The following is a 27,588-nucleotide window of genomic DNA, read 5'->3' as shown; positions in this document are numbered from 1 at the left end:
AATGGCTTGGGTAGCAACCCTACATTTGTGTCAGGACTGTATCTTGTGGAAGGATAAAATACTATGAATAAATTCAACAAAATAACCTTTTTTATGAAAATATGTCAATCATTATTTGAATATGTTGGTAACCTTTTGTATAAAAGTGATAATGCCCTCGAACCCGGTGTTTGGAGGATATATTTGCACGGTTTTCCGACCATCGGCTTAGGCTCGGGCCTAACAACATCCTGCCAATATATCCTCCAAACACCGGCATCTCCGGCATTGTCACTAAAGTGGCCAACCACGCATGTCTCGAACGCACCCATGTGTCGCAAAAATATGACGTTCAATGTGGTGACGTGTCGCTGTTGACAGTGGCGTGTACTGCCTTGCTACTGACAGAAATGGCTGTTGATATAACTGTACTGTTCAAAGCCAGTGTCAAAACGGTAAAAACTCGAAATAAAGCTATCGGAGTAGGGTTTGATTTGCCTAAAGATGAAATCTTCAAGAAGAGCAGACCCAAACATGGATTTTCTCCCAAGGCGAAGGAAGTGGTGAGTGACATTCACTGCACAGGTTAACGTTTGCCTTGCTAGCTAACGTTAGTTAATGTAGCTAATTTATTTTAATAACAGTTGTGTAGAGATGGAAATTGATAGAGTTCGGGTGCCGTTATAGCTAATGTTAGCTAGCTAGCTCGTCAGTTAGCTAACGTTAGCCGAGTCAGAGGCTAGCGTGCTAACGACAGTCAAACCTATCTCGAAGTCATGAAAGTTAACTACCTAACGTTAGCTAACAACTAGCCAGCTATCTAAAAAGGCCTAAGTCGATGATGTGCTCGCTACTTATATCGACCTCTAAGTAACCAATAATACTTTGCTCAAACGTTCAGTACTTGGCATGTAAGTTAGCTAGCCACCTACTACTTTTTGCATTTGACAGGTTAGTGGTGCGTTCCAGATCGCCTACATACAGTCAATGTATTCTACTAGCTAGATAGCTACACATTTTCTGCGCAAAAGTGTACAGCCACAGATTGTTGGACTGTTGCCTCATGTCCTTGTGGTTCATGAGACTAACATATTCTTTAGCACAATTTGATTTACTGAGTACCACTCTCCATGTTTTCAAGCATAGGTGTGGCAGCATCAGGTTATGGGTATGCTTGTAATCGTTGCGAATAAAAAAAACGTAATGGAGCCAAGCACAGGCAAACTCCTAGAGGAAACTGCTTTCCACCAGACACTAGGAGATGAATCCAACTTTCAGCAGGATAATAACCTAAAACACAAGGCCAAATCTACACTGGAGATGTAGAAGACTGAATGTTCCTGAGTGGCCGAGTTACAGTTTTGACTTAAATCTATTTGAAAATCTATAGCCAGACCTGAAAATGGTTGTCTTGCAATGATCAGCAACCAATTTGACAGAGCTTGAAGACTTTTGAAAATAATAATGGACAAATGTTAGGCATGGGTGTATTTGGAAATAGCCACGGGATGTTTTTTCAATACTGTTTTGAAATGTTTCTATACATTTTACTACTTGTAGCAAATTTAAGGAAATACCTGCCGTCAACTTGTGCAGTATGTTAGAAGATAAAACAGATTGCGTTCTTCATTTCACCTGTCACATTATTTAGCATTATGAAGCTTACCATAGTTCCCCAGAACAGTTGAGCCAGTCATGTGTTTGTTTGTAAATAGCACAACTGGGGAAAGCGGGAGCAGGCGAGTCCAGCTGTGTATTGACAGGGGTCACATTTTCTATTGAAAGTCGTGTTTTTTTGTTTGTTGCCTCAATAGAGTTATCAGGGATGTACAACTATAGTTTTTATTCACAGAAAATACATTAGTGCAACACATTTGGGTAGAAAATAGGTTAATTTTCATCAGATGACAACAGAAGTGCAACGCTACTTAGCTGGCAGCCACACAAGTAGGCTAAATGAGCATACAATGAAAAAGCTAGGTATTTTTTTGCAAAAACGATGTATGGCCATCATATTTCTGTTTATCTTAGGGAAAAAATGTAGCCAGGTACATTTCTTAATGTTTTTCTTAAAGTTTATTGCATTTACCGGAGAAAAGTACGCTGGCTACACCGAGATAAGTAGCTACACATCAGTCTGAGCTCTGTCTGCTGATAGAATGCCTATTCGTGAATTCTCATCCAAGTGGGAGAAGTGCAACTGAAGCACAAAATGAGTCTGATGCCGAGCAGAAATTACAATAAGAAGCATTTTTGATCTGCGTTTACGAAACGCAGCAAGGTATTTATTATGCATTTATTTAAAAAAAAAATCCTAAATGAAGAATTCAAATGACCCCTAAATGTTTTACGTACTATTTAGGTAAGTGGCTGAATTAATAAGGTGACAGGGCATCATATTGTGTTGTGTTTGAGAAGTCAAAACCCTTTAGATAAGTTATCTGTACAGCTATCTTTTGATTTCCTTGCGTTTTTTTCTCCTCTCCGTTCTCGGCCCATCTGCTCGGCTGTAACACAAAATGTGGAATAAGTGGAGGGTATATGAGTACTTTCTGAATGCACTGTAGGTAGGGGTAAAGTGACTGGGCAACAGGATTGAAAATAGACAGTACCAGCGTATATGCTGAGTGGGGAAAGTGTGTGGCATCAGTATGCGTATGTGTCGTGGGCATACAGTGCATTCAGAAAGTATTCAAACCCCTTTACTTTTTCCCACATTTTTTTGCGTTACAGCCTTATTCAAAAATTAATTAAGTTGTATTTTTCCTCATCAATCTACACACAAAATCCCATAATGACAAAGCTTAAACAGGTTTTTAGAAATGTTGGCAAATGTATTGAAAATAAAAAAACGGAAATATCACATTTACATAAGTATTCAGACCCTTTACCCAGTACTTTGTTGAAGCACATTTGGCAGTGATTACAGCCTCCAGTCTTCTTGGGTATGAGCGATCGGGTTCAAGTCCGGGCTCTGGCTGGGCCACTCAAGGACATTCAGAGACTTGTCGCGAAGCCACTCCTGCATTGTCTTGGCAGTGTGTTTGGGTCATTGTCCTGTTGGAAGGTGAACGTTTGCCCCAGTCTGAGGTCCTGAGCGCTCTGGAGCTGGTTTTCATCAAGATTCTCTCTGTGCTTTACTCCGTCCTTTCCCTCGATCCTGACTAGTCTCCCAGTCCCTGCTGCTGATCCTGCCACCACCATGCTTCACCGTAGGGATGGTATTGGCCAGATGATGAGCAGTGCCTGGTTTCCTCCAGATGTGACGCTTGGCATTCAGGCCAAAGAGTTCAATCTTGGTTTCATCAGTCCAGAGAATCTTGTTTCTCATGGTCTGAGAGTCTTTAGGTGCCTTTTGGCAAACTCCAAGCGGGCTGTCGTGTGCCTTTTTACTGAGGAGTGGCTTCCGTCTGGTCACTCTACCATAAAGGCCTGATTTGTGGGGTGCTACAGAGATGGTTGTCCTTCTGGAAGGTTCTCACATCTCCACAGAGACTCTGGCGCTCTGTCAGGGTGACCATCGGGTTCTTGGTCACCGCACCGTATGTAGCGTGTGTTGGGTTGTCAGGGTAAGTATGTGTGGGTAGAGTCGGTGCAAAAATTGGGCCAATGCACATACTCCGGGTAGCCATTTAATTAACTATTACCTGTCTTGTTTGGTAGTCTTATGGCTTGGAGGTAGAAGCTGTTCAGGGTCCTGTTGATTCCAGACTTAGTACTTAGTGCATTAGTACCGCTTGCTGTGTGGTAGCAGAGAGAACAGTCTGGCTTGGGTGGCTGGAGTCTGAAAATGTTTTGGGCCTTCCTTGATTAAAGCCAGTTCCAATGTTTGGGGATAGCCTAATAGGAAACACCCAGTGATGGACAGTCCTGATGAGAGGCTGCGTTTCCCCCCCCCCCCCCCCCACATCTTCCTCTTTTTTTAAATGTTCTTTTTACATGTCATTCAAATGCAGTAGGTTGGGGATAGATCCGTGGATCCTAGATCTGTGGTCTTCCCCGGACTTTCAGACTCTCACCGCCACATAGTCGCGACCCATCATTGGTGTAGAAATAAAGAGGGCTCATTGAAAGCGACTGGCAAATAGAAGAAGTGCGCCACATGCAGCGTGACCACTATGCAGAAGTGAGTATCATGGATACAAGCCCTATCAAAGGCACCTTGAAGAACTCCTCTGGATTTCCCCAGGGACGTCAGCTCTTGATCCATACCTGATGTCCCCACCAACCATAGCCAGGAGAAACAAGCCCAGTCACTCAGCTCCACACAACTATGCTTTGTTATGCCTCTCGCACCCCTGTTGCAATGATATTGGAAATGATGGTTTAATGAAAGCAGGGATGCTGATTTGAGGAAACTCAAACCTAGCCTGTGGTGCCCCCCCCCCACCCCCCATCCCCCGACCCTGGGCCCCCACCCTCCCGCTGTCTCCCCTGTGCTACCGATATCATCTGAAACGATCTTGGTGAACCAATGTTTGGAGAAATTGAAATTTTGGAATGTCCTCACTGCATACAGTTATGTGGTGGTTTTCATCTGCCCCCACCCCCTCATCCTTTTCTCTGTAAGACTTCAGATACAGGATCCATTTTTTTTTCTGTGCGCGAGCCCTCTCTTCACATGTTTGATTCCATAAACATGCTGCAATAACATTTTCTTTCAGCTTTCTAACAATTTCTTGAGGAAAGCCGATCCTCCCAAGAGCCAGTGATTAAAGGTGGAAGATCAAAGCAGAGAAAACATTAAATTAGGTCCCGAGTAACAATGTTGACGGCCGGCCCCTAATGCTGAACAGATGTGGGCGCCCTCCAAGACATGCACTGCCTTCTCAGTTCCCAGTGACACTTCACAAAACAGATAGGGAGGAAAAACTTCAAAGTAAACAAATATAAAGTAGCATGTATGGGTTGTTTTTTTTTCTCTTTCAAAACTTTACCCTTTGCAGAAAGTGAACATATTTTTTATGGCGAAGCAAAAGGCTCGATGGACTAGTAAGTGTCTGGGGTGCGGTGATCGGGAGGGAATCTTTTACCTCAGGGGTCGGTTTGGGGCACTGTGATCTCAGTTTCACCGCTCTCCTCCTCATCTCCACAGCAGGCTGCTCTTCTCGTGTTTAAATGCAGGAGGTCACCCCAAAATTTTTCCACAATGGACTGCTTTTTACTGTGTTTTCTTTGAATGTCCGAAAAGTGAGGTGATCAGCCAGCACTTAGAAATATGCGTTTATTACCTAACTCGAGCGAGGTAGGGGTTGCCCTCTCATGGCGTATTTTGAAATGGAAATTATAATCTGGTATATTCTCAAAACATTGAGTTACATTTTGATAACCTGGGTCCCTTTCAGACTTTATTTTTTCTGTTCGCAAGTGAACTGTGAATGTCTGAGAAATTCCCTAAAACAGTCTCTCCTATTGGGGGGGGAAAACACTTTCTGGCAAAATCTAAAGTTTTGAAGTGCTTACACAGGGCAGTAAATGTGATGCTTTGATGGAATGTAGCTGCTCTAAAATTAGAAAGCCATAGTCTAACTGTTAGGCTAAGAGATAAGGTACAAGCCTAGGCTATATTTGTTGGCCCCATTACCTGAGAATCACACACCTAATTTGAGCAATTGAACAAATCTCTTCACTCCATTTTCTTCCTCTTCTCCCTGTTGACACAGAGCAAGTTTTTGCATGTCACCCCACAATAATTGCCATGAACCTGCATCCGCTGTCATGATCAGTGATTTTTGTTTCGTAGTCTCACTAGTCTTCATTATCTCCCACAAAGTATTCAAAAAAATATACATTTATATTTCACTCACTCAACTGCAAATGTATTCTCTCACCATCAGGTTGGGATTTGAGGGGATTTACCTGATCTGAATGTCCTGCTAAACACTGTCTTTACCAGTTGGTTTAATCTCTGCTCTGTTTTCGCACGGAGGCCAGGAAAATAGAATTTTGAGGCATCAAATGCAAGTGCGGAATACAATCTTATCTAGCATTTCCCCACAGACATTTCAAGAAAGGGGATTTTGCCAGTTAAGCAACAAAACAAAGTGTCAAATATGGAGACGTAAATGCACAAACACAGGTCTGTGGACGAGTGTCAAACTTAGGGGGCGGCGAGATGAAATCCAGATACTTGGCAGACTAAACAGTGTAATTGTAACAAAAATACTGTACTGCTTCAGAGACAGGCTTTATAGGCAAAATTCAGATTGATATGAGCCATAACGGCATTATTTAATTAAGCAATGAGGCTCATTCCTTGACAAATAGGCCTAGGCCTCATAAGACAATAAGTAATCTATAGGATAATTGATTACTCAAACATTCCCAATTAGGATATTATTTAACTTATCTGTATTAAAATAGGCAGAAAAATGTCCTCAATCACAAACTAGGGAACATTCAGGCTCAGGGACATCCAGAACAAACCTTAGAGGGAAAGTGACTTTTCTCAAAACAACTGTTAAAGGTTTCAGGGCTTTTGTAATAGGCCAAACAAAAAGGTGTTGCATAAAAGCTTACTTCATTTAAAAATATATATTTTCACTGCATCAGTTGTTTCCGTACAAATGCTGTTTTGAATTAAAAGAAAATTGTACCTACTCACAGAAGGCTGCGAAGCCAAAACATTTGCGTATGCTATCCCTGATGCAATGAAAATAATTTTAAAAAATGAAGTAAGTTTTTTTTATGCGACATCTTTCTCAGTGCGGACCCATTACACCTTTTTGTTTGTCTGAATTCGCAGGTTTTACGCACCAGCCAAGCTTCTGGGAAAGCGCGATGGTCCCCTTTTTTAATTTTGTGATAGGCCTACCTGCCTTTTTCACAAAGACATGATAAACATTTAACATGTGTCAAAGAATTAGGCAAACCTAATTGCATTTGGGTAGCCTACATTAGTTTAATCTAGTCTGTTCTACTGTGGGCACCATATACACAGGCCTTGAGGGGAATGTGTCCATCTGTGTGTTTCATTAATGAATCCCTTAAGTGCAACAAAACCAAACATTAGTGTTGCTCAACTACCCAACAAACAACACAACATTCAGGTTTGTTAGTCATGTTTTCCATTAAAGTTAAAATGAAAGACCGGGCTAAAATAAGTGAAGGAGTAGAGGTTCTGAGGGGAATTCTGATGTGTTCCCAATTTCTTTCTTTCTCAATGAAGCTCGAATATGACATTGTTCGCATCCATTGTAGTCAGGAGAGAGCGCTGCTTTGAACAGGATAAACCTCAGAGCCTTTGTTCATCATGTGGACACGTTGCTTCTTTTTGCCCCCCCAAGTGATGTGGGTTTGTTCAAAAGGAAAATAATGTTTTTAAAAACAGTGATGTGCACAACTTGGATGCATTTGCAAAACAAGATGCTGTTGTTGAGTTTTCAGAAACGATTTACTTGTGGAGGGCAAAAACTCGACATCTGACATTAGAGCAACAGGAGAACGACAGCGGTGTCTCTTAGTTAAACGTACACTTTGTTCTTTGTTTATGCTGCATTGAAGTATGTGACTCAAAAAAAAGTCAGACTGATGGCATGAAAACTCGTGGACTACCATACGTTGCTTGGCAGTTGGCCTGGCTAGCTGGTTAGAAGAACACGCTAACTTACGGCCAACATTTTTAACTGAATAAATAAAGCACTTTGAACCACAAAGTGGACCCAGTGGATGGTATTTTGTGGCAGAATTTGCTGTCGTCATCTCATTGAAAACAGTGACATCCGGAAGCATCCTGCCGCCATGAGTCTGCTATGTGAACACCGCAGTATTCATAGGCCTAGTTTTAACTAAAACAATAAAACTTATTTTGGTTTTAATTTATTTTTCTCTATTTCTTTTGAAATCTGAGATGTTTAGGAATGTTTGCTGTAGTCCAGATTATTACCCTACAAAATGCACATTCTTTTGACAATTTATTTTTTAAAAGCTCCTAGATTGCCTTTGAATGCGAGAGTAGATTATAGATTATTGCCTGTGTTGCTGTGACTGACCAGAAATCTCAATTTCTAATACACAAGAGTAAGACGTAACGGTGAAACAATCAACGTGGCGAAGTCCCCTCCACTGCATAGAGCTTTAAGTGTTTCTCATAGTGTGTTCTTTGAACAATTAGGCTAGTTATAGTCTATAGATCTCAAATCAGATTTGGACAGGCTTCAAAATAGACAGCTAGGGGTCAAGCAATGGAGTCTGGGTGATCATTATCAAATTATCTCAGTTACCTGGTTTTAGTAAAATAAAGAGCCTACCCAGACTGACTTAAGAAAAAATCAGCTGACTAAGCCTTTAAAAAATATATATATATATATAATAATGCACTGTGATGGTTTGTTTGCGCTTCGTACAGACTGAGGGGCAGGAGAGAGTGAGAAGATAAAGTGGGGGTCCTTGATGATGATGAGATTAGATGTAGCCCGGCAGACTGTCTCCTCCTGCTGCCTCGCTCCAAACACAACATACGCGCACAAGCACATTCATATACATTCACATACTTTGGCAGGGACACACACGCACTCTCCTCCAGCCGCAAGCACAAGGCTACCCCCTTCCTCATTGTTTAGGTATTACTAGCTCTTTAGAGTCTTAAGTTACAAGAGCAATTGATCCCGGTGACCCCCTGCAAACCCTGGAGGTTGCAGTGGGAATCTGAGCCCAAATGTATACACACAGGAGACAGATCAACCCCCCCCCCCCAAACCAGCACTCTTGACATCTTCTCTCTTCTCCTCTGTTCTCTCCTGAAAGCCAGTGGGGCTCCAATACTGGCAGCCTATTGCTACCTGCTGGTGAGAAGGTGTGTTACGAAAGCAGAAGAATGTAGCCTATTATTTCAAATAGCACATCAGTAATCTAGTGACTCTGTGTTGTAGGCCAAATTAGCATGATATGGGTTTATAGCTGCGATTTTATATAGTGAGTGTCTGGGAGAAGAGGAAAATAAAGACACTCAGGCCCCCGAGGATTGGAGTTGCCCATCCCAGACAGGGCAGACAGCAGACAACAACACAGACAGCAGACAACAACACACTCCTGCCTTTCAACTATGGGAACGTTGTGCTTCACTCAACCCCTTCACAAGTGCTATGAACAACGATTAACATTTGACCCCTGATAATTGTATTATTACAAGGGTCGACTCACCGCCACAGCCCTTTACTCGGTTATCTTAAACCTGCTCTGTTCTAATTGCTCTGAAGCAATGTCACACCTCGAGTCATCGATGCTTATTTGCTTTCTAGGAGAGGTGATGGGTTTCAAGCAAATTGTAGCTCTGTATTTATTTATTTTTTTAACCTTTTCTTTTCAAAGTCCAGTCGTTTTCTTCACGTTGATATTTTTAGAGTCGCCATTAGAGACCAAGACCCAGGTCGTGCTTTACCACTGCAGCAATTTGGTAATTACGGTCATTAGAAGAGAAAAACTGGACCGAAGACGGCGCAGTTTGGCTTTAGAAAAATAATCCCGCTCGCCCTGGGTCTCTGTCACAGTCGAACTCATTGTGTCATTTTCAACATGGCGCTTGTCTGGATTCTCTCATAGGTTTTTTTCATATTTTTTTTGTTGCAAACAGAGCCTGCTGTGTGTGTAGTCTGTCCTTCTTGCGCTCCACTCTGTGGATGGGGAAGCAATTAGGGGTTTTTCGATGTTAACCGAATTATGGGAGCAAATATTGGATTCCACCGAGTTTCCTCTGGTTTTCCTGTGCACACATCTTCCCGGACATTTTATCTGTGATACATAGTCGACAGATTATACATTTCAGGCATATTTAAATGTTTTCTGTCAGGGAGCTACAGTGTATAGAAGAGTATACTTTTATTTACATGAGCTAGGCTATTTAACGAGGAAATTGCCGGTTTGAATTTGGTATGTCCTGCCGTAAACAAATATTAATTCGTAAAATTCAGAATGGATAGAGCAAGACAGATGGACAAGGTGGCCTGTCACAGTCAGTGAATGCTAAGTTTGGTCATTTTAAAGGAAGGCCTAACTTGAGACATGCAAGCAGGGCCTGAAACTAACTCTTTGGTCTACCAGTGAATGAATGAAATCCACCAACCTCTGACGTCTTTGCCGCATTCGGCTGTGCGAGACATCTAATATTGTCATCTTCAACCTAGCGTTGTTCCTTTGGATACACTCATAATGGCTTCCAGTCCACCCATTATGCCATTATTGACTTGAATGGGGACACCCGTTCTATTCTTTCTATTTCTATGGCAGCACATGCAGTCAGGAGTGGAGAAAATGTGTCTAATATATACATACATACATACATACATACATACAGTACCAGTCAAAAGTTTGGACACACCTACTGAGTCAAGGGTTTCTCTTTATGTTGTACTATTTTCTACGTTGTAGAATAAAAGTGAAGACATCAAACTATGAAATAACACATATGGAATCATTTAGTAACCAAAAAAAGTGTTAAACAAATCAAAATATATTTTATATTTGAGATTCTTTTAAGTAGCCACCCGTTGCCTTGATGACAGCTTTGCACACTCTTGGCATTCTCTCAACCAACTTCATGAGTTCGTCACCTGGAATGCATTTCAATTAACAGGTGTGCCTTGTTAATTTGTGGAATTTCTTTATTTTTTAATGCGTTTGAGCCAATCAGGTGTGTTGTGACAAGGCTGGTATACAGAAGATAGCCCTATTTGGTGACAGAACAGGTCCATATTATGGCACGAACAGCTCAAATAAGCAAAGAGAAACGACAGTCCATCATTACTTTAAGACATGACAGGGACAAAATCATAAAGAGGAACAGAGATGTGGCCAACAAATAGAGAGCGAGACATGAAGACATTGATAGACTTCTCTAACGTGTTTTCTCTTCATTTTGACAGATCTCCAACATCACCAAGCTGAAAGACTTTCTGCTGCAGCACAGGAAGGACTATGTGAATGCTGGAAGGTAATCCTCGTCTCAGGTCACCAAACCCTGTCCTTTTTACTGTCTGTTTTCAACAGTGACTTTCATGTGACTATAAGATGTAGGGCTAATCCCTTTTCACATGTTTGGCCTAAAGAAAATCCTCCAGGAAGGGTTCAGCTCTGCCTCCATGTGGATTGGGATGTATCTAACCTTTTGACAACTTGATTGAGCTTTTTCCTCTTTGAAACATCAGTCTCATAAAGGATCAAAAAAGGTTTTAACCTTCTCAACCCTAGAGCCTTCATTGTCAAAGAAGTAGATGGCATTAACTAATCACCATAAGCCTAAGCAGTAGTTATATAGGCTTAGGGGGTAAAGTGGCTGGAGCGTCTGTCTGTCTGTCTGTCTGTCTGTCTGTCTGTCTGTCTGTCTGTCTGTCTGTCTGTCTGTCTGTCTGTCTGTCTACAGAGTTGACTGCAGGCTGTGTTGCAGGCTCTAAGGTCTGACTGGTCTAATTGAGGTGGGTGGTTGGGAAAGGCAGGCGCTGGCACAAGGTCAGTAGCGAGTGGGGTGGTCTTTTGGAGACTCAGTCTAATTGGGTGGAATAATTGAGCTGCAACCAAGTGAAGAGCAAATCACGCCCTGGGACTAATCACAGGCTTCATCTGGTCAAGGCCCCGAGGGCAGTGTGTGCGCGCTCGCAGGGCGGGCCTTGAAAAACGCTTTCACATTTTCTTGCCTTAGTTTAGAGCCAGCAATTTGGATCTATTAGCCCCCCCCCCCCAAAAAAAAATGTGTGATTTAAAAACCTGTCACATGCATTAAAAATGTAATAAATAAAAACATATTATTAGTTTACATGGGAAGAAGTACATTGTGCTCTTCCCATAGAATTGACTTAAGTATTTATTTACATTTTTTATTAAACATGGCAAACACAGGAAAGGTCTGGGTGCCTTTTTCATGTTTCTTTGACAGAAAATGAAAAATGAGCATGTCAGTCATCCCAGAACTATCATTCTGAGGGAATGATCTATCAGCTGTACGGTAGGAATCCACTAGAGGGCAACATAGGCTTAGCACTTTCATTTAACTGCACAGAATCTGCAGACCTAGTTTACAGCAGACCTGGGTCCAAATGCGATTTGTTTCCTTTCAATTGCTTTGTGTGTTTTGTAGTCTCATCTCGTCGGACCTAACCCGGATGACAGACAATGAGCGAGACCAGATCGACCAGGACGCCCAGATCTTCATGAGAACCTGCTCTGAGGCCATCAAGCAGCTCCGCTCTGAAGGTGTGTGTGTGAGAGAGAGTGTGAGTCCATTGGGTAGCATGTACTGGACATACTGTATAATACACAATAATAAGAACCCTTTTGTCATTTATTGTCGCCCTTCCAGCTGAGAAGCAGGTCATACCGACACAGATCAGAGAGCACAGGGGGGCGGTCCTCGACCTCATCGAGATATATTTGAGAGGTGGGCTCATTGGCGACGTCACGATATATTTGACGTCAGTGCATATTGTAAGTACTTTGTAATAATGTAGAGAATATCGGATTTGTGTTGATCGTTCCTGTTTGCAGGAGTATGCAAGCTTTACTCCGAGCAGAGGGCTATACGAGTGAAAAGAGTGGTGGACAAGAAGAGACTGTGAGTGTTTTTAAAGATTATTTAAAAAAATAATAATAATTAAAATGCTTTGCAAATTGCAATGGAAGGTTAAAAGTAATCTAAAAAATACCATGAGTTATTAATTTATTGACAATTCTTGATTTCAGGGACCGTTGAGTTGAATTCTGACAAATGTATATTCATAACACATCATTTATTTGTGAATGATTCTTCATTCATTGACAACATTTTGGCAGTAAGCGATCTCCATAATATATGCTGTGACCTTGCCTTGTGTTTTTTTGGGGGGGGGGGGGCTTTTAGGAAGCCTGACCTTGTCTTTGGTGTTTTGATATTATTCCAGGTCCAGACTAGAGCCAGAGCACCACCACAGTAGGGTGGCGGTAGAGAGAAGCTCACCGGCGGAGCTGTACAGCGAGGAGAAAACGGCTAAGGAGGAGAGCAGCAGCAGCGGTGGTGAGTACAGAGACCAAGACGAGTTCCCAAAGAGACTCTGGGTGGAAAGAACATCTATTTTGAGTCACTACAGCCGACTATTTATATGGTGTTTGTCTTTATTACAGCCCCACACATTTCTACATGTAACATGTTATTCTCTCATGGATTTTCATTTATTTACTACTACTGGTATAATCATTTGACATTTAGCGCTATTTGCGCGTGGAAATTTGACAAGTGCGTAAAACTCAAATGTTTGAATGAAAATGGTCAACTTCTGTATTTAAAATAAAGCAAAACGGATAGAGGTAAAGGGATGGTTATGAAAGGAGGGACTTTATGTTTGTGTGATAAAGGGAACTGGATAGAGCGGAACATAAATGGCTATGACAGTCACAGAAGTGACTTGATGTTTGCGTGAGCTTGAAGTGAAGACGGGGTGTATTTCTCCCTTTTTTTGTTTTCTCCCTGAAGAGCGGAGCGTGACGGAGGTGCCGGAGAACAACGTGAGCCTGTGGGAGGAGGGCCAGGGCCGTGTGGAGGACGAGCTCTCGCCTGAGGAGATGCAGATGGTATGGAACAGAGGTGTTGTGTATGCTTCTATGTGCTCTCCCTCTCTCCAATGCATTGTGTTACTTATATTATTGCCGTTATGTTGTTGTCTGATGGGTCAGATTCTACACAGCATTTACAGTACATGTGTTTCCCTCTGTCTAGTTTGAACAAGAGAACCAGAGGCTGGTGAGTGAGATGAGCAACCTAGTAGATGAAGTCAGGTGTGTTTAATCAGTCCTTAAGACCATTTCTTTTACCACTACATTCCTAGATATGACTGAGGTGAAGCAAAGGTGAAAAAGACGAGTCAATCTCCTCCCTTAATGTCTTTCAGGCAAATCGAGGGCAAGGTCGTCGAGATCTCGCGACTCCAGGAGATCTTTGCGGAGAAGGTGCTAATGCAAGTGAGTGACCTCCATTTGGCCATCCCTGAAGGAAAATGCCTCTATTGAAAAGAATGCCCATCCCACTTAATAAAGTGTTACTGATGTGTTATTAGTGTGTGTTACTTATTTCCTGTTGATGCATTGTTCACAGGAAACGGAGATCGACAGTATCCATCAGCTAGTTGTGGGAGCCACTGAAAACGTTAAAGAGGGAAACGAAGACATCCGAGAGGTAATGGCAGGTTATGCTAAACAACCCCAGTAGTTTTCCCTACTCATTATACTATTTTAAATTTTTTTTACCAAATATTCAGAACTGACTCTTGAGGTTGCTCGACACAGCCAGTGATCTGTTTTAGCTCTGTATGTTTCATTGTACGCTTAACTTGTTTCCAGGCCATCAAAAACAATGCTGGATTCCGTGTCTGGATCCTCTTCTTCCTTGTCATGTGCTCCTTCTCTCTGCTCTTCCTGGATTGGTATGACAGCTAACCCCCTGAACCTGGCAGAACCAGGAAGTGACATCAGCCCAGGCCTAGCCCTAAGTGCTTATCACATTGAAGTATATGGTTGGATGGACAGAGTGTTGGGTCTAGGACCAGCTTTTCCTAACCCCCCCAAAAAACTGACCCCCGACCAGTGCTTTGATGACGAATTCACTACATGTCAACCATACTCGAGCCACTAGAAGTCAGTGTAAACGCATGTTACTTGGTAACTCTTCCTGTTCAGCAAAGCACGCTATTGGCTGATTGCAAAGTGCTGTCATCCACCTGCACTGTGTATATATGGGCAATCGGTATCGCATACATACTGACCACTATGCTTGTTATTGCATCAACAGCAACTGTCTATCTCAAAGGAAGGAAGTGGTTTCTGAACTATTAGTCTTTATCTGTATTGAGATCTTGATATTGTGTACTTATGCTTTGTTGAGATGAAGAAAATGTTTTTTAAAACCCTTGTGGTCTTTCATATGTATTTATTTCAATGGTATGTACACATTTAGAAGATATGAGATAATTAAGCAATAAAGCAAGATGGGGTGTGGGATATGGCCAATATACCAAGGCTAATGGCTGTTCTTACCCACGACGCAACGCGGAGTGCCTGGATACAGCCCTTAGCTGTGGTATATTTTTTTTGTCATACCACAGCTTTCAGCCAATCAGTATTCATGGCTCGAACCACCCGGTTAATAATTACTAATATACCATGAGTTAAGGCTAAGCTCTTGCAGATGGGATATTTTCAAGAATAGTTATTGAGTTACAATGAGCATGTAAGCCTTTTGTTTGTGTGAAGATAGTGGTTATGATCAATCAATGGGAGTATTTATGTGTTGGTATAACACCACTTTGCACTTACACTGCTTGTGTAAAAACCTGGTCCTAACACCAATAAAATTAAGCACTGCTTGTGAATGACATTTTCCATTTTTTTTTCTTATTTCCCCAAATTACAGCAAGAAATCCACACTTTCACTAGTTGATATATTATATGCATTGTACTTCAGCCATTCTCTAGTCTAGTTCATGGCAAAACAATAGTATCCAGATTATATACAGATCTAGAAATCTGGGCCTATGGCATGAACTACGATCCAAAGAATTGGCTTTGGAAATGAGCATGAAGGAACTTCATCTCTCTTTTTTTTTTTACATATGATGGATTACTCTAAGGTTGATGTGAAATGTGTGCATTTTAATAGATATTTGGTTGACAGTTCAAAGCAAATCCATTTTCCTCAATTGTCCCCAAAAAAACAGCATCAAATGTACTTCTGTTTAAGTCATTGTATCGTTGAAAGAACTAAAATTACACTTTTTTTTCTTTCTTTCTTTAAAGCAATGAAGATTTCTCCTGACAAAGATGTTGTTTTTAGAGTTGCACTGCACGCTTCCCTCAGTCTGGTATATCTGTGTGACTTGACTGCCTTTTAGGGTGACTGACAACTACAGAACCCTGTTCAATGGCATTACACGTTACATTCAAGAGCAATGCAAAAACATTCAGTATCAACAACAAGACATGGGATATACTATGCAGTGACAATAAGCATTCAAATGCTTTCTGAAGACCTTGACATAGTGCCTGATCAGTGTCCACAATAAAGGTGAGCTCTACATACAAATATAGTGAGCGTCATGCCAGGGCCGTGTTCAGAATGGCACAGCGTTGAAAGTGTTTTGAAACGGAAACAGAAAATGGGCATTTCTTATTGGACAAGTTTAGGTAGTATCTCCCTGTTTCAAAATGTGTTCCCCTGTTTCGTGCTTACTGAACAAGACTTAAATTAAATTAAAACTCCTCTACACATTGGAGTCATTTGACTTCCAAAACATCAATAGGACATGACTTTTGCATTATATTAAGATTTTAGATCATCAAAATGCATCTTCAAGTGAGTCATACCCCATTCATCCACAAATAGGGGACGCAAAACCATCAAGGAGGAGAAAAAACTTTTTTTTTTTTTATCAGTCATTTTCGATGGATTTCAAGGGCTAAACGGGACATTCTCTGACAGTACTTCATATGTATTTTTGTAACAAAGACAGTCTGCTTGTGTGAAATGCAGAAGCCTTGCAAAGTCATGCGTGCATGTGTGGTTAATCCAGCTCCACAGACACTAGATGGTTCAGTCAGTTTATATTTGGGTTACAGAGATTTTATTCCCCATTTTACGTTTGTGTAAAAATATGTTTTGTCAACGAGTATGTGGCAAGACATGTTTGTGTGCGTGTTTGCCCCTCAAATAATTGTAACTAACCGCGGACGCTATTCAAGCAAAACCAATATCCCTCCAACCCCTGTTCCAGTCTGTGCTTACTCAAAGGCATCTGTAAAATAATTGAACTGATTAAAACAATACTTTTTCTGATATATTGCAGTTCTACAATAACAATTAAAACTGGTGCAGCTCAGGAACAATCATTTTAGCTCCAACGCTTTTCCAGATTTGGAGTTTGCCTGAATGGCACCGCGTATCCTTTTTTTCACAGGGCTAGATGGTGATCCTAGTACAGAAGGGTGCAACGTTACAAAACGCTGAGATAGAAATACATTTTGTAGCACAAGTATGATTAGCGCTCATGTAGAATTGGGCATCAGGTCGGCTCTATTCATTGCAATTGTATCTGTAACATTCTTAACGTTTCACCTCTCTGAATACAGCCCAGTGTATTAGGCCAGCTTCTGGTGGGTCTCGGTCTCCTGCTGGGTGACCTTCTCCTCTGACATGACGGTCATCCACGGGGACACGGACCGGGTGATGGTCTGCTTGGCCATGTTGTAGTGGTTGATGATGGTGAAGAGACGCCCGCGCCCACCAGGGGGGTAGTAGCCGTATATCCCCGTCGGCATGCACCGACCTTGCTGCGAGAGAGAGAGCGATTTCGCATAGGAACAAGGGGCAGAACTCTAAAAATGTTGACAAGATAATACCTGGAAGTGCTTGTGAAAACCTGTCTTGTTGTCGTTACTGAAAAGAAGCTAACATCAAGGTGCCAATAATAAAGAGAAAGGAGAATTGATTCAAGTTGTGTCTTGCAAGTGCAATTGTATGCTGCATTTTTTTTGAAAGACGGTCTTCATTGTTACCTACAAGAGGCATCCCACTGGGCAAACACTGGTTGTTTCAACATAATTTATCAATGCATTGTGATGTGGAAAAATACATTAGATAAAAAAATATATCATCCACCAGCACTGTTTATCTTATTTCAACCAGCGTTGTAATAAGAGTAAAACTTCATTACATTGACTAAACCTGACGAACAGGTTGTTACGTCAATCTAATTTCAACATAATCTTAAGAACTATGAATACATTGAAATTGTGTTAAATTACACAAAGAAACATTGGGTGGTTGAAATTGTTTCATTTTATATATGATTAGACATTTTATTTCACCAGGTTTCAATGTTGAGAGTCAAATTGTATGTTTTAATCAACATCATTGTTTCAACGTTATGCCATCAACCTAAATAAAGAGGTATATTGACATAAAATGTGAAGCCACAGTCCAATAATTCCTTCCTGAACAGTGAGTACTGGTATATGAGGGGTAGAACAAGTCTACCATCCAGATGCATACTATACAGTGCATTCGGAAAGTATTCAGACCTCTTCCCTTTTTCCAAATGTTGTTACGTTACAGCCTTATTGTAAAATATATTACATTTAAAAAAATCCTCATCAATCTAAACACAATACCCCATAATGACAAAGCGAAAACAGGTTTTTAGAAATGTTTGCAAAAATAATAATAATACCTTCATCTACATAAGTATTCAGACCCTTTTGCTATGAGACTCAAAATTGAGTCAGGTGCATCCTGTTAACATTCTTAAGATGTTTCTACAACTTGATTGGATTCTACCTTTTGTAAATTAAGTTGAATAGACCTGATTTAGAATGGCACACACCTGTCTATATAAGGTCCCACAGTTGACAGTGCATGTCAGAGAAAAAGCCAAGCCATGGTGCCGAAGGAATTGTCCGTAGAGCTCCGAGACAGGATTTTGTTGAGGCACAGATCTGGGGAAGGGTATCAAAACATTTCTGCAGCATTGAAGGTCCCCAAGAACACAGTGGCCTCCATCATTCTTAAATGGAAGAAGTTTGGAACCACCAACACTCTTCCGAGAGCGGGCCACCCGGCCAAACTGAGCAACCGGGGGAGAAGAGCCTTGGTCAGGGAGGTGACCAAGAACCTAATGGTCACTGACAGAGCTCCAGTGTTCCTCTGTGGAGATGGGAAAACCTTCTAGAAGGACAACCATCTCTGCAGCACTCCACCAATCAGGCCTTTATGGTAGAGTGGCCTGATGGAAGCCACTCTTCAGTAAAAGGCACATGAGAGCCCGCTTGGAGTTTGCCAAAAGGCACCCAAACGTCTCTCAGACCATGAGAAACAAGATTGTCTGGTCTGATGAATCCAAGATTGAACTCTTTGGCCTGAATGCCAAGCGTCACATCTGAAGGAAACCTGGCATCATCCCTATGTTGAAGCATAGTGGTGGCAGCATCATGCAGTGAGGATGTTTTTCAGCGGCAGGAACTGGGAGACTAATCAGGATCGAGGGAAAGATGAACGGAGCAAAGTACAGAGAGATCCTTGATGAAAACCTGCTCCAGAGCACTCAGGATCTCAGACTGGGAAGAAGGTTCACCTTCCAACAGGACAACAACCCTAATCACACAGCCAAGACAATGGAGGAGTGGCTTCGGGACTCTCTTCGGGACTCTTCGCCCTGCCAGAGCCCGGACTTGAAGCCGATCGAACATCTCTGGAGAGACCTGAAAATAGCTGTTCAGTAACGCTCCCCATCCAACCTGACATCGCTTGAGAGGATCTGCAGAGAAGAATGGGAGAAACTCCCCAAATACAGGTGTGCCAAGCTTGTTGCGTCCTACCCAAGAAGACTCGAGGCTGTAATCGCTGCCAATGCTGCTTCAAAAAAGTGCTGAGTAAAGGGTCTGAATACTTATGTAAATGTAATATTTCAGTAAATGTTTTGTATTAGTTTGCAAAAATGTCTAAAAACCTGCTTTTACTTTGTCATTATGGGGTATTGTGTTTAGATTGATGACGGAAAAAAAACGATTTAATACATTTTAGAATAAGGCCATAACGCAACACAATTTGGAAAAGGTCAAGGGGTCTGAAAAAGTCAATACTTTCTGAATGCACTGTAAGTACCCTGCTTGACTTGGGAAACAAGCTGTGTATGTTTCGGCTGAGCTATCATGTCAACATGTTTAGACATTGATCAGCTTCCATACTCATTTGCATAGACTGCCTACATAACATTGAATAGTTAAAAGTAACTAACTTTTCTTACACAAGTGTATGTGGGCCCAAGCCCATAGGGGGCCGAGGCAGAGAATAATAATAAAATAAGACAGGAGCCCACTTTCAATGTTCAAAATACAGCAGAGAGCATAATGTTGTTTCTAAACGTTTATAAAAAAAATAACTGTGGATTAAGTTTTATGACAAGCACATACAGGTAACTGCCAAAAAAAAAAGAGGAAACACCAACATAAAGTGTTTTAATAGCCCCAGAGCCTATGATTTCTTAATCGGGCCACTTATAATGAATAACATATATAAAAAACAATATTCAAAGGTAAAAGTGTTCTACTAATATCATGAATTTGGCATCCCATTTATTGGGCTAATGGTAACTACTTCGAAAGATCCAATCAACCATGGACGAACGATGGTATGCCATGAACCAATGATTTTCCTTTGGGCAAATTCAGATGTCAATGTAGCCTACATAAACCCAACCTCATTACGAATTTACTTTCACATACAGCTTGTGTAAGAAACGTTAGTTACTTTCAACTATAATATCCGCCGATATTAACATTTTACCGATGTATTTGTATCGCCGTTTAATCCACCGAGAATGACCGATATGAAATGCGGAGATTTTTTAATATATTTTTTAATAAATAGAATTACATTTTTGTTGTTGTTGCATTTTATTATTTGTCCTGAGGAGGGCACTCTTTGCATGGCTATATGCCTATCTTGCCTTGGTTCGCTACAACAAGACTGGACACAACCACCCTACGCAAAGATACAGACCTTTAGTGAAGCCGGCGAAATCTGGTGTTATATTTGCTCTTCGCAAAGCGTATTGTTCAAGCTCTGTCATTCATTTTTTTTTCAGACACACTCAAAAAAACATATCAGGTTACAAAGTAGCGCTTCGTATCTACGTTTTGATGTATGGATTCATTGTCACTTGATAGGCACTGGTTCAAATTCACGTTTCACTAATCGCCATTTCCATGACGCGTGCTGGCTAACTAACTAGCCAGATAACTAGCTGTGTGAGAATACTTGACGCCGTTCATGGAGGGCTAGTGATATCTAGAATCCTTAGGACATACATACGCTAAACCCGAACCTTAATCATTTTAAATGTCAACTTCAATGGAGTAGGGACAACCCAAGGATTCCAGATAGCAAGGACCTTTCACTGAGGCAACGCTGTGTCCGCGGCGCATTTTGTGATTGATATTTTTCCTTTCAAGTGACAACTACCAGAATTCAGTGGCTATAGCCTTACAATTGATGAAAACATAGCTAAATAGCATACATTGAAAACGTGTCCTATGTCGTTTTCCAGCTGGCTAGCATGAGGCAGCTCAGTTTTCAGAGCCTTGGGGAAAAACATTTTTGCTGGAATCAGCGCAGTTTATCCTCCTTTCACTAGAGTAACACAGTTTTCCCATTAAATAATCTCAGCTTTCTGGTGCACCTAAATTCTATGTGGCACTTACATTAATGTAATTTCCTCAACATTTAAGAAATCAGCTTTCTGAGTATCGTTGTTGGGCTGTTTTAAGCACAATCCATACATAAAAAAAGGTTTTATTTTTATTCTAGCTATAATAATATACATATTGGCAGATATGTGTTATCGGCAAATATGTCCACTAAAATTGGAAGCGATATCGGATCCAAAAATCCCATATCGGTCATGCTCTACTTTCAGCTATGCAGTGTGCTGCCATCCTGTTAGAAGGTAACAGATCATTTTATTACAATGGTTAAGATGGATTTTCATTGTGTTCCGTGGTGTTATTCGCCCCTTAGTGGAGCTTTCTGGTACTTGGAAAGACTGTACGCAAACAGGAAGTAGAGAATTCGTTCTGCGCGCATAGAAGCAGCTAAAAACAACTCTACGGTGCAGGTCTTTCAGTGTAGCTATTTCTTGTCACGCTTCAGCCTCGGAAAAAGATTTGTTTGTAAAGTTCGATTCAAGCATTTAGCTAGTGATGATAATCTTGTTATTGATAGAGTTGCTTACATATCAATGTTGGTTGGTTGTATTTACTCACACAAATTGCGATGCTTTTCATGTATGCCGTCAGCTGTATTACTTTGCTCGTGCGTCATGCAAACGAATTGTAAAACATACAATACTGAAGTTTTGTTACTGTTTCTAGAGTAATATGCTTTGTTATTCTACAGAGATGGGTGTACATTATTAGAGTAATGAAAGGGGTTAGCCAATTACCATATGAGTAACAATTAGCTACATGGTTTGGCGTCATGCCAGATGCATGGTACCCTCGGCACGTGTTTTGTATTTACATGTAACTTTAACTTGAAATGTATAATGTACAGCTACAGTATGTCGATCTGAATTGAATACTAAAGTATATTCTTTTCTGTATTTTGCAGTTTCCCAACATAAACGTTTTCAATATATTCATTCAAGAAAAGTCACGCCGTGGGAGTTTTATTGAAGACTTAGTTGTTAGCTATCTGTCTAGGTTTGCATGGGAACGCAATTCAAGGGCAGAATACAGTGTCATTTAGGTACGCAAAAGAGTATGGAAGCTGATCAATGTCTAAATGTGTTAACATTATAGCTCAGCTGAATCGAACACAGCTTGTTTCCAAAGCTAAACATGATACATAGATGTATGAATCTGGATGGTAGACTTAGTCTCACTGAAGTGCATTACTCCTTATATTCCAGTAGGAGTCCGTGTTCAGTCGGGAATTATTGGACTGGCTTCACATTTTATTTAAATATATCTATTTAATTCGGTTGATAGAATGATGTTGAAACAATGACGTTGATTCAAATATAATTTTACTATCAACAGTGAAACAAGGTCAAATGTCTAATCAAATATGAAATTCTACATAATTTCAACCACCCAATATATATTGATGGGGTGGCAGGAAGCGTATTGGTTAGAGCGTTGGACTAGTAACCGGAAGGTTGCAAGATGGAATCCCTGAGCTGACAAGGTAAAAATCTGTCGTTCTGCCCCTGAACAACCCACTGTTCCATTGAAAATAAGAATTTGTTCTTAACTGACTTGCCTAGTTAAATAAAGATTAAAAAAAAACATTTCTACATAGAACTGTCAATGCAATTTCAACATATACATAGTTCTGATGATTATGTTGAAATTAGATCGATGTAACAACTTGTTAATCAGGTTAAGTCAATGGATTTAAGTAGAAGTTTTACCCTAATTTCAATGTTTACAATGCTGGTTGAAATGCGATGAAAACATTACTGGGCCCGGTTTCCCAAAAGCATCTTAAGGCTGAGTTAATCGTTAGAACTTCTGAGATGTTTCCCAAAACTGTCTTTATTAACGTTGCACTTGAAATTGCTCGTAATCTTACTCCTGCCTCAGACCCCTCGTAGAACAGCTAAGTGCATCATTAGATCACCGTTTACCCACTTTACACACAGAAAATCCCAGCTAAACATAGAATGAATATGTTTATCTGTCTCTCTGTGACCACCGAAAACGTCATAGTTGAATGGCCTAAAAAGTGTGCAATGTTTTAAACAAGCAAAGCAAGGATACATTAGATTTTTTTTAATGAAAACTGAAATAGAATAATCTAGCTATTATATAATTAGGTTAAATGTTGACAGCACTTTCATGTGCAATTGATAGACCTACCTAGTATTAAGCCATTAGGCTACATCTGAGTCTATTCCATATTCGTAATGGCTACATCTGAGTCTTCCATATTCGTATCTATTAGGCCTATAGGCTACTATTATCTAGAATCTGACGCATTTCGTTGTAGTCTAACCAATAACCTAAAGGTCAACATATTAGGTCTATAGCAAAGTCGCTTAACTTGCTACTTCATGTTTAATTATTTTAATTGTTTAATGATTTAATTGTAGAATATCTGTTAGGCCTACTTGAAGCCCAATTCCTGCCTGCCATTAGGCTACAATGATTTGTTGAGCAATTACGAAAACCATTGTCATAATATCCTATTTTTAGGTCAAGCTGATATTGTCTATAGCGAGCAAACGACTTTTATTCATTCTTGCTCACAGTTTAGACAAACTGAAAAATTCAGATTTTACTCAATCAAAGATTGCTTACAAAAATGGTACGAGTAAACACTTAGAATACATAACAAACATAATCCAAACACTTACTTACATAATAGACTACAGAACATTTATTCTCATGATGGGAAAACTATTGTGTAAAAAATAGCCATAAATAATTTAAGAGCAATAGGGAGCTCTTTAGCCTATATTCTGGAATCATTCTCAGCACGGGGCAGCTCCTGAAGCGACTCAGTTAAGTTTCACTTTGTAACGAGTGCGCTGCGTGGTGTTTTGGGAAACGGGTGTGACATCTTCAATGTTATTTTTAGGACGCATAGTTAAGCCTAAGGTCCATAAGCCTAAATTCCATCGCTATCGGGAAACCGAGCCGAGGTTGATGACTTTTTGTCAAATCCAATGCCTTTTCCACATTGATTCCACGGCACAATACGCTGACAAATAACATTTAAACAACGTTGATTCAACCAGTGTGTGCCCAGTGGGATGCTTACTGCAGTTGCTTACCGTGTACATGAAGCCATCTGGACAGGGCTGCTCATACTGGTAGACTTTATAGACCACCAGAAACATCACGCAGACCACAAATGCCAAAGCACAAATCACCAGCAGAGTGACCTAGGAAGATGAGACACAAACATCATCTCTGGGTTGGGTTACTGATAGGTCACACTATGCCCAAGCCCAAATCAATCCCTAGACGGCAAGCCACTAGATACTACTCTGTGGTAGATTACTGAACTAGATGGGTGTAAGAAATATGACAGAATCTCCATTTGCCCAACCACAGGGATAGGTGGAGTTATTACTATTTCGCCTCCACCAATCCAATTATTTCATGGCCCATATTTATAAAGCGTCTCAGTAGAAGGTGTAGGCGTGCTGATCCAGGAACAGTTGTCCCTTTTAGATCATAATGAATAAGATTACATTGACAGGGGGCGATCTGATCCTAGATCAGCTCTCCTACTCTGAATCCCTTTATGAATACGGGGCCAGAGGGCTAATTGCACCTATCGTATTACTTCAGCTCTACGAGGACTCATCAAGACATGTCTATGGGGTTGATTAGGGAACAGGTATTGGACATTAGACCGAACAGAGTAAGACACATGATGTCTTTAAAAGAATAAAAGTACATTGCACTGACATCTCCAGGGTATTATGCAATGGCTACAGGTGCTTCAAGGAACTGAGGAGGCGGGGAGTGGGAGAGAGTTGTCGGGAAAATCACTTTGTCAAATATGCCAGCCTCAGTTATGTATTCATAAAGCGTCTCAGAGAAGGAGTGCTTTACTAAGACCAGTATAATAAAAAAAGGCAAAACTGGTCCAAGATCAGCAATCCTACTCTGGGACACTTTATAAATATGGTACCTGATTTTGTCTTGATCACGGGCCCAAACTTAGTGTATTATATCATCGATTTTTTATTGACAACGAGGTTTACTAAGAGTTCCTTCTGATTTTCCAGGATGTAGATGATGTCATATTTCTCTATTAGAGTTCGAAACATCTTGCGGAAATCATTAAAGAATTGATATCAAGGGCTGCTATGCAAAACCAGCACGGAGCCAGAGAAGAAAGAAACCATGTAGGGAATGTTACTTTCAACTACAGTGTGCATATTGCCTACAGAAAAGTAAATGTCTTGCCCTATCTGATAACAGATTATGCCTTAAGACTTCAGATACAAAGATATCAGCATAGCGAGCTGGAAAATACCACAAAGAGCATTTCAGCACTACAGATATAGCAATCAATTGTGCTATGGGATGTCATGGAATGCATTCGCACCAATGTTTTTGATGGACCACTCTTAGATAGTGAGCAGGTATGGCTTCTTCAGGTGATATGTAGCCGAGCAATTTGCTTCTCAAAGACCTCTATGTAAGCTCATCTGTTGCTGCCATGCTATGTTGTTGTCTTTAGGTCTCTCTTTATGTACTGTTGTGTTGTCTCTCTTGTCGTGATGTGTGTTTTGTCCTATATTTTTATTTGATTTATTTTTAATCTCAGCCCCCGTCCCCGCAGGAGGCCTTTTGGTAAGCTCATTGTAAATAAAAATGAGTTCTTAACTGACTTGCCTAGTTAAATAAAGGTTAAATAAAAAAATGGAGAAAAAAAAACTGAGTGAGACACGACAATTACAAGGCCATTGCCATGGCAACAGTTGAATTAATCAAGGGGGGCTTGGGTTTGAGTGAAGAACAAGAACGCATATCTTACTTTAAGTCGCTCAGAAACCCCTTCGATGATGCTTATTGAGAATGCTGCTATCTTGGGGGAGTGCAGCTTGCTCTTCTTGTGCTCCCCATCATAGTCTGTTTTGGTCTTTACCACCACCTGAAACACAATGGCAAATGCCAAGATGTAAATGAATAATGTTGATCATAGGCCTGCATGAAGGTGTAACATTTTTCGGCTATTTCCTTCATGTGTGTAACGGTGAATAGATTGATAGATTTTTATTTGAGGCTATTGACAAAATAGTGGTTACATTGACACGTTTATTTCTATTGGATCCTTAGTCGGTCACATTCATATTATTTCATCCTGTAAAGAAAACAACTCCATAAAAACATTGACGATGGGTAGAGTAGATATATTGCACCAATAGGCTTTCAATTCACTTGAATAAATATTACCTTGTCGAGTACAGGGAACTGCAGTTGACTGGCATCTAAGGGTGTTATGAGGGGAATGGAGTCGAATCCATCATCTGAGACGGTTTTGGCGTTGTTTTTGTCACTTAAATTATTCCCCAATTTAACCATTTTTTCGACACGATAGGGTGTAAAACCTGTTCGGAGAAGGACAGGGCGTTTAATAGTGATTGTGTGACGAATACATGTAGGCCTATGCGTCGTCTAAATTATGAATGGCATATGATTGTTTTAGTTTTATCTTAACGTAGCCAATCATTCCTGAGCTGAAACAAAAACACACCTGCATATCAAACACACTGCAATTGATAACATAGATATGCAACGTGGATTATTTTGTTAATTTCATTATAGGATAGCAGAAGGAGCGCTCGCAAATAAAACATTCTTTGTAGTATCCTTTGGATGTTACTTTCAATTAGCACTATTTATGATAATAAGAACGATAAACCTGTATATAACATTGACTAATACATCAACCCTTACCTGCTAACGTTTTTTATTTTAATCCTTGTTGATGTTGTTGTCCTATTTTATTGTTATAACTGAGACCGCCGGTGTAGGTGTGACTCAGCCGATTTAAGATGTTGTAGATGCACAAAATGGTCAAGCTCTCGTTGATGCTGCTCAAAGGCGGTCCCTCCGAGCGGATGCTGCTGCTGGCAGCCAAGTGATGTAACAACATTAGCCTACATCCCATGCATAGGCTACACACGAGATAACACATGGGAGCAGGTCTAGGGAGATAATGGTTTTACATCTAAACTTTGAAAGACTATTTTAAATCTAATCAGAAGAAAGAAACATTGATAATGAGCTGAACATTTAATAAAAAATGTTTTCCAATGCCCTGCAAAAAAGGTAATCTATTGGTAGATGGGTAAAAATATATATTTTTAACCTGACAATGAATATCACTCTGAGCATGGTGAAATTATTAATCAAGCTTTGAATGGTATATCAATACACCCAGTCACTACAAATATACAAGCGTCCTTCCTAAATCAATTGCCGGAGAGGAAGGAAACCGCCCAGGGATTTCCTTGGTGACTTTAAAACAGTTACAAAGTTTAATGGCTGCGATAGGAGAAAACTGAGGATGGATCATAACAGTGTAGTTACTCCACAATACTAACCTAATTGACAGAGTGAAAAGAAGGGAGCCTA

General features: G+C 40.6%; 2 protein-coding genes across 2 annotated transcripts; one reads left to right on the top strand and one right to left on the bottom strand.

Annotated features, from left to right (window-relative positions):
- Window positions 1-302: 302 nt before the first annotated feature.
- stx18 (syntaxin 18) lies at window positions 303-15,305 on the top strand. Its single transcript, XM_029776215.1, has 11 exons — window positions 303-542; window positions 10,839-10,906; window positions 12,047-12,162; window positions 12,269-12,346; window positions 12,454-12,520; window positions 12,846-12,958; window positions 13,415-13,512; window positions 13,658-13,716; window positions 13,830-13,899; window positions 14,033-14,113; window positions 14,278-15,305. The coding sequence occupies exons 1-11, from the start codon at window positions 390-392 to the stop codon at window positions 14,371-14,373; spliced, it is 999 nt and encodes a 332-aa protein (XP_029632075.1). The 5' UTR covers window positions 303-389; the 3' UTR covers window positions 14,374-15,305.
- A 259-nt stretch (window positions 15,306-15,564) lies between these two features.
- LOC115208279 (neuronal vesicle trafficking-associated protein 1) lies at window positions 15,565-27,096 on the bottom strand. The gene is made up of 5 exons (XM_029776216.1): window positions 26,908-27,096; window positions 26,404-26,558; window positions 25,985-26,101; window positions 24,264-24,374; window positions 15,565-17,259 (listed from the first exon to the last, which is right to left on the bottom strand). Exons 2-5 carry the CDS (start codon window positions 26,530-26,532, stop codon window positions 17,068-17,070), a joined length of 549 nt encoding a protein of 182 aa, XP_029632076.1. The 5' UTR covers window positions 26,533-26,558; window positions 26,908-27,096; the 3' UTR covers window positions 15,565-17,067.
- Between the last annotated feature and the right edge of the window lie 492 nt (window positions 27,097-27,588).

Source organism: Salmo trutta, chromosome 14, assembly GCF_901001165.1.
Source record: "Salmo trutta chromosome 14, fSalTru1.1, whole genome shotgun sequence".
NCBI lineage: Eukaryota > Metazoa > Chordata > Actinopteri > Salmoniformes > Salmonidae > Salmo > Salmo trutta.
Note: the sequence above shows the minus strand (reverse complement) of the source record. Positions and strands in the feature narration are given on the sequence as shown.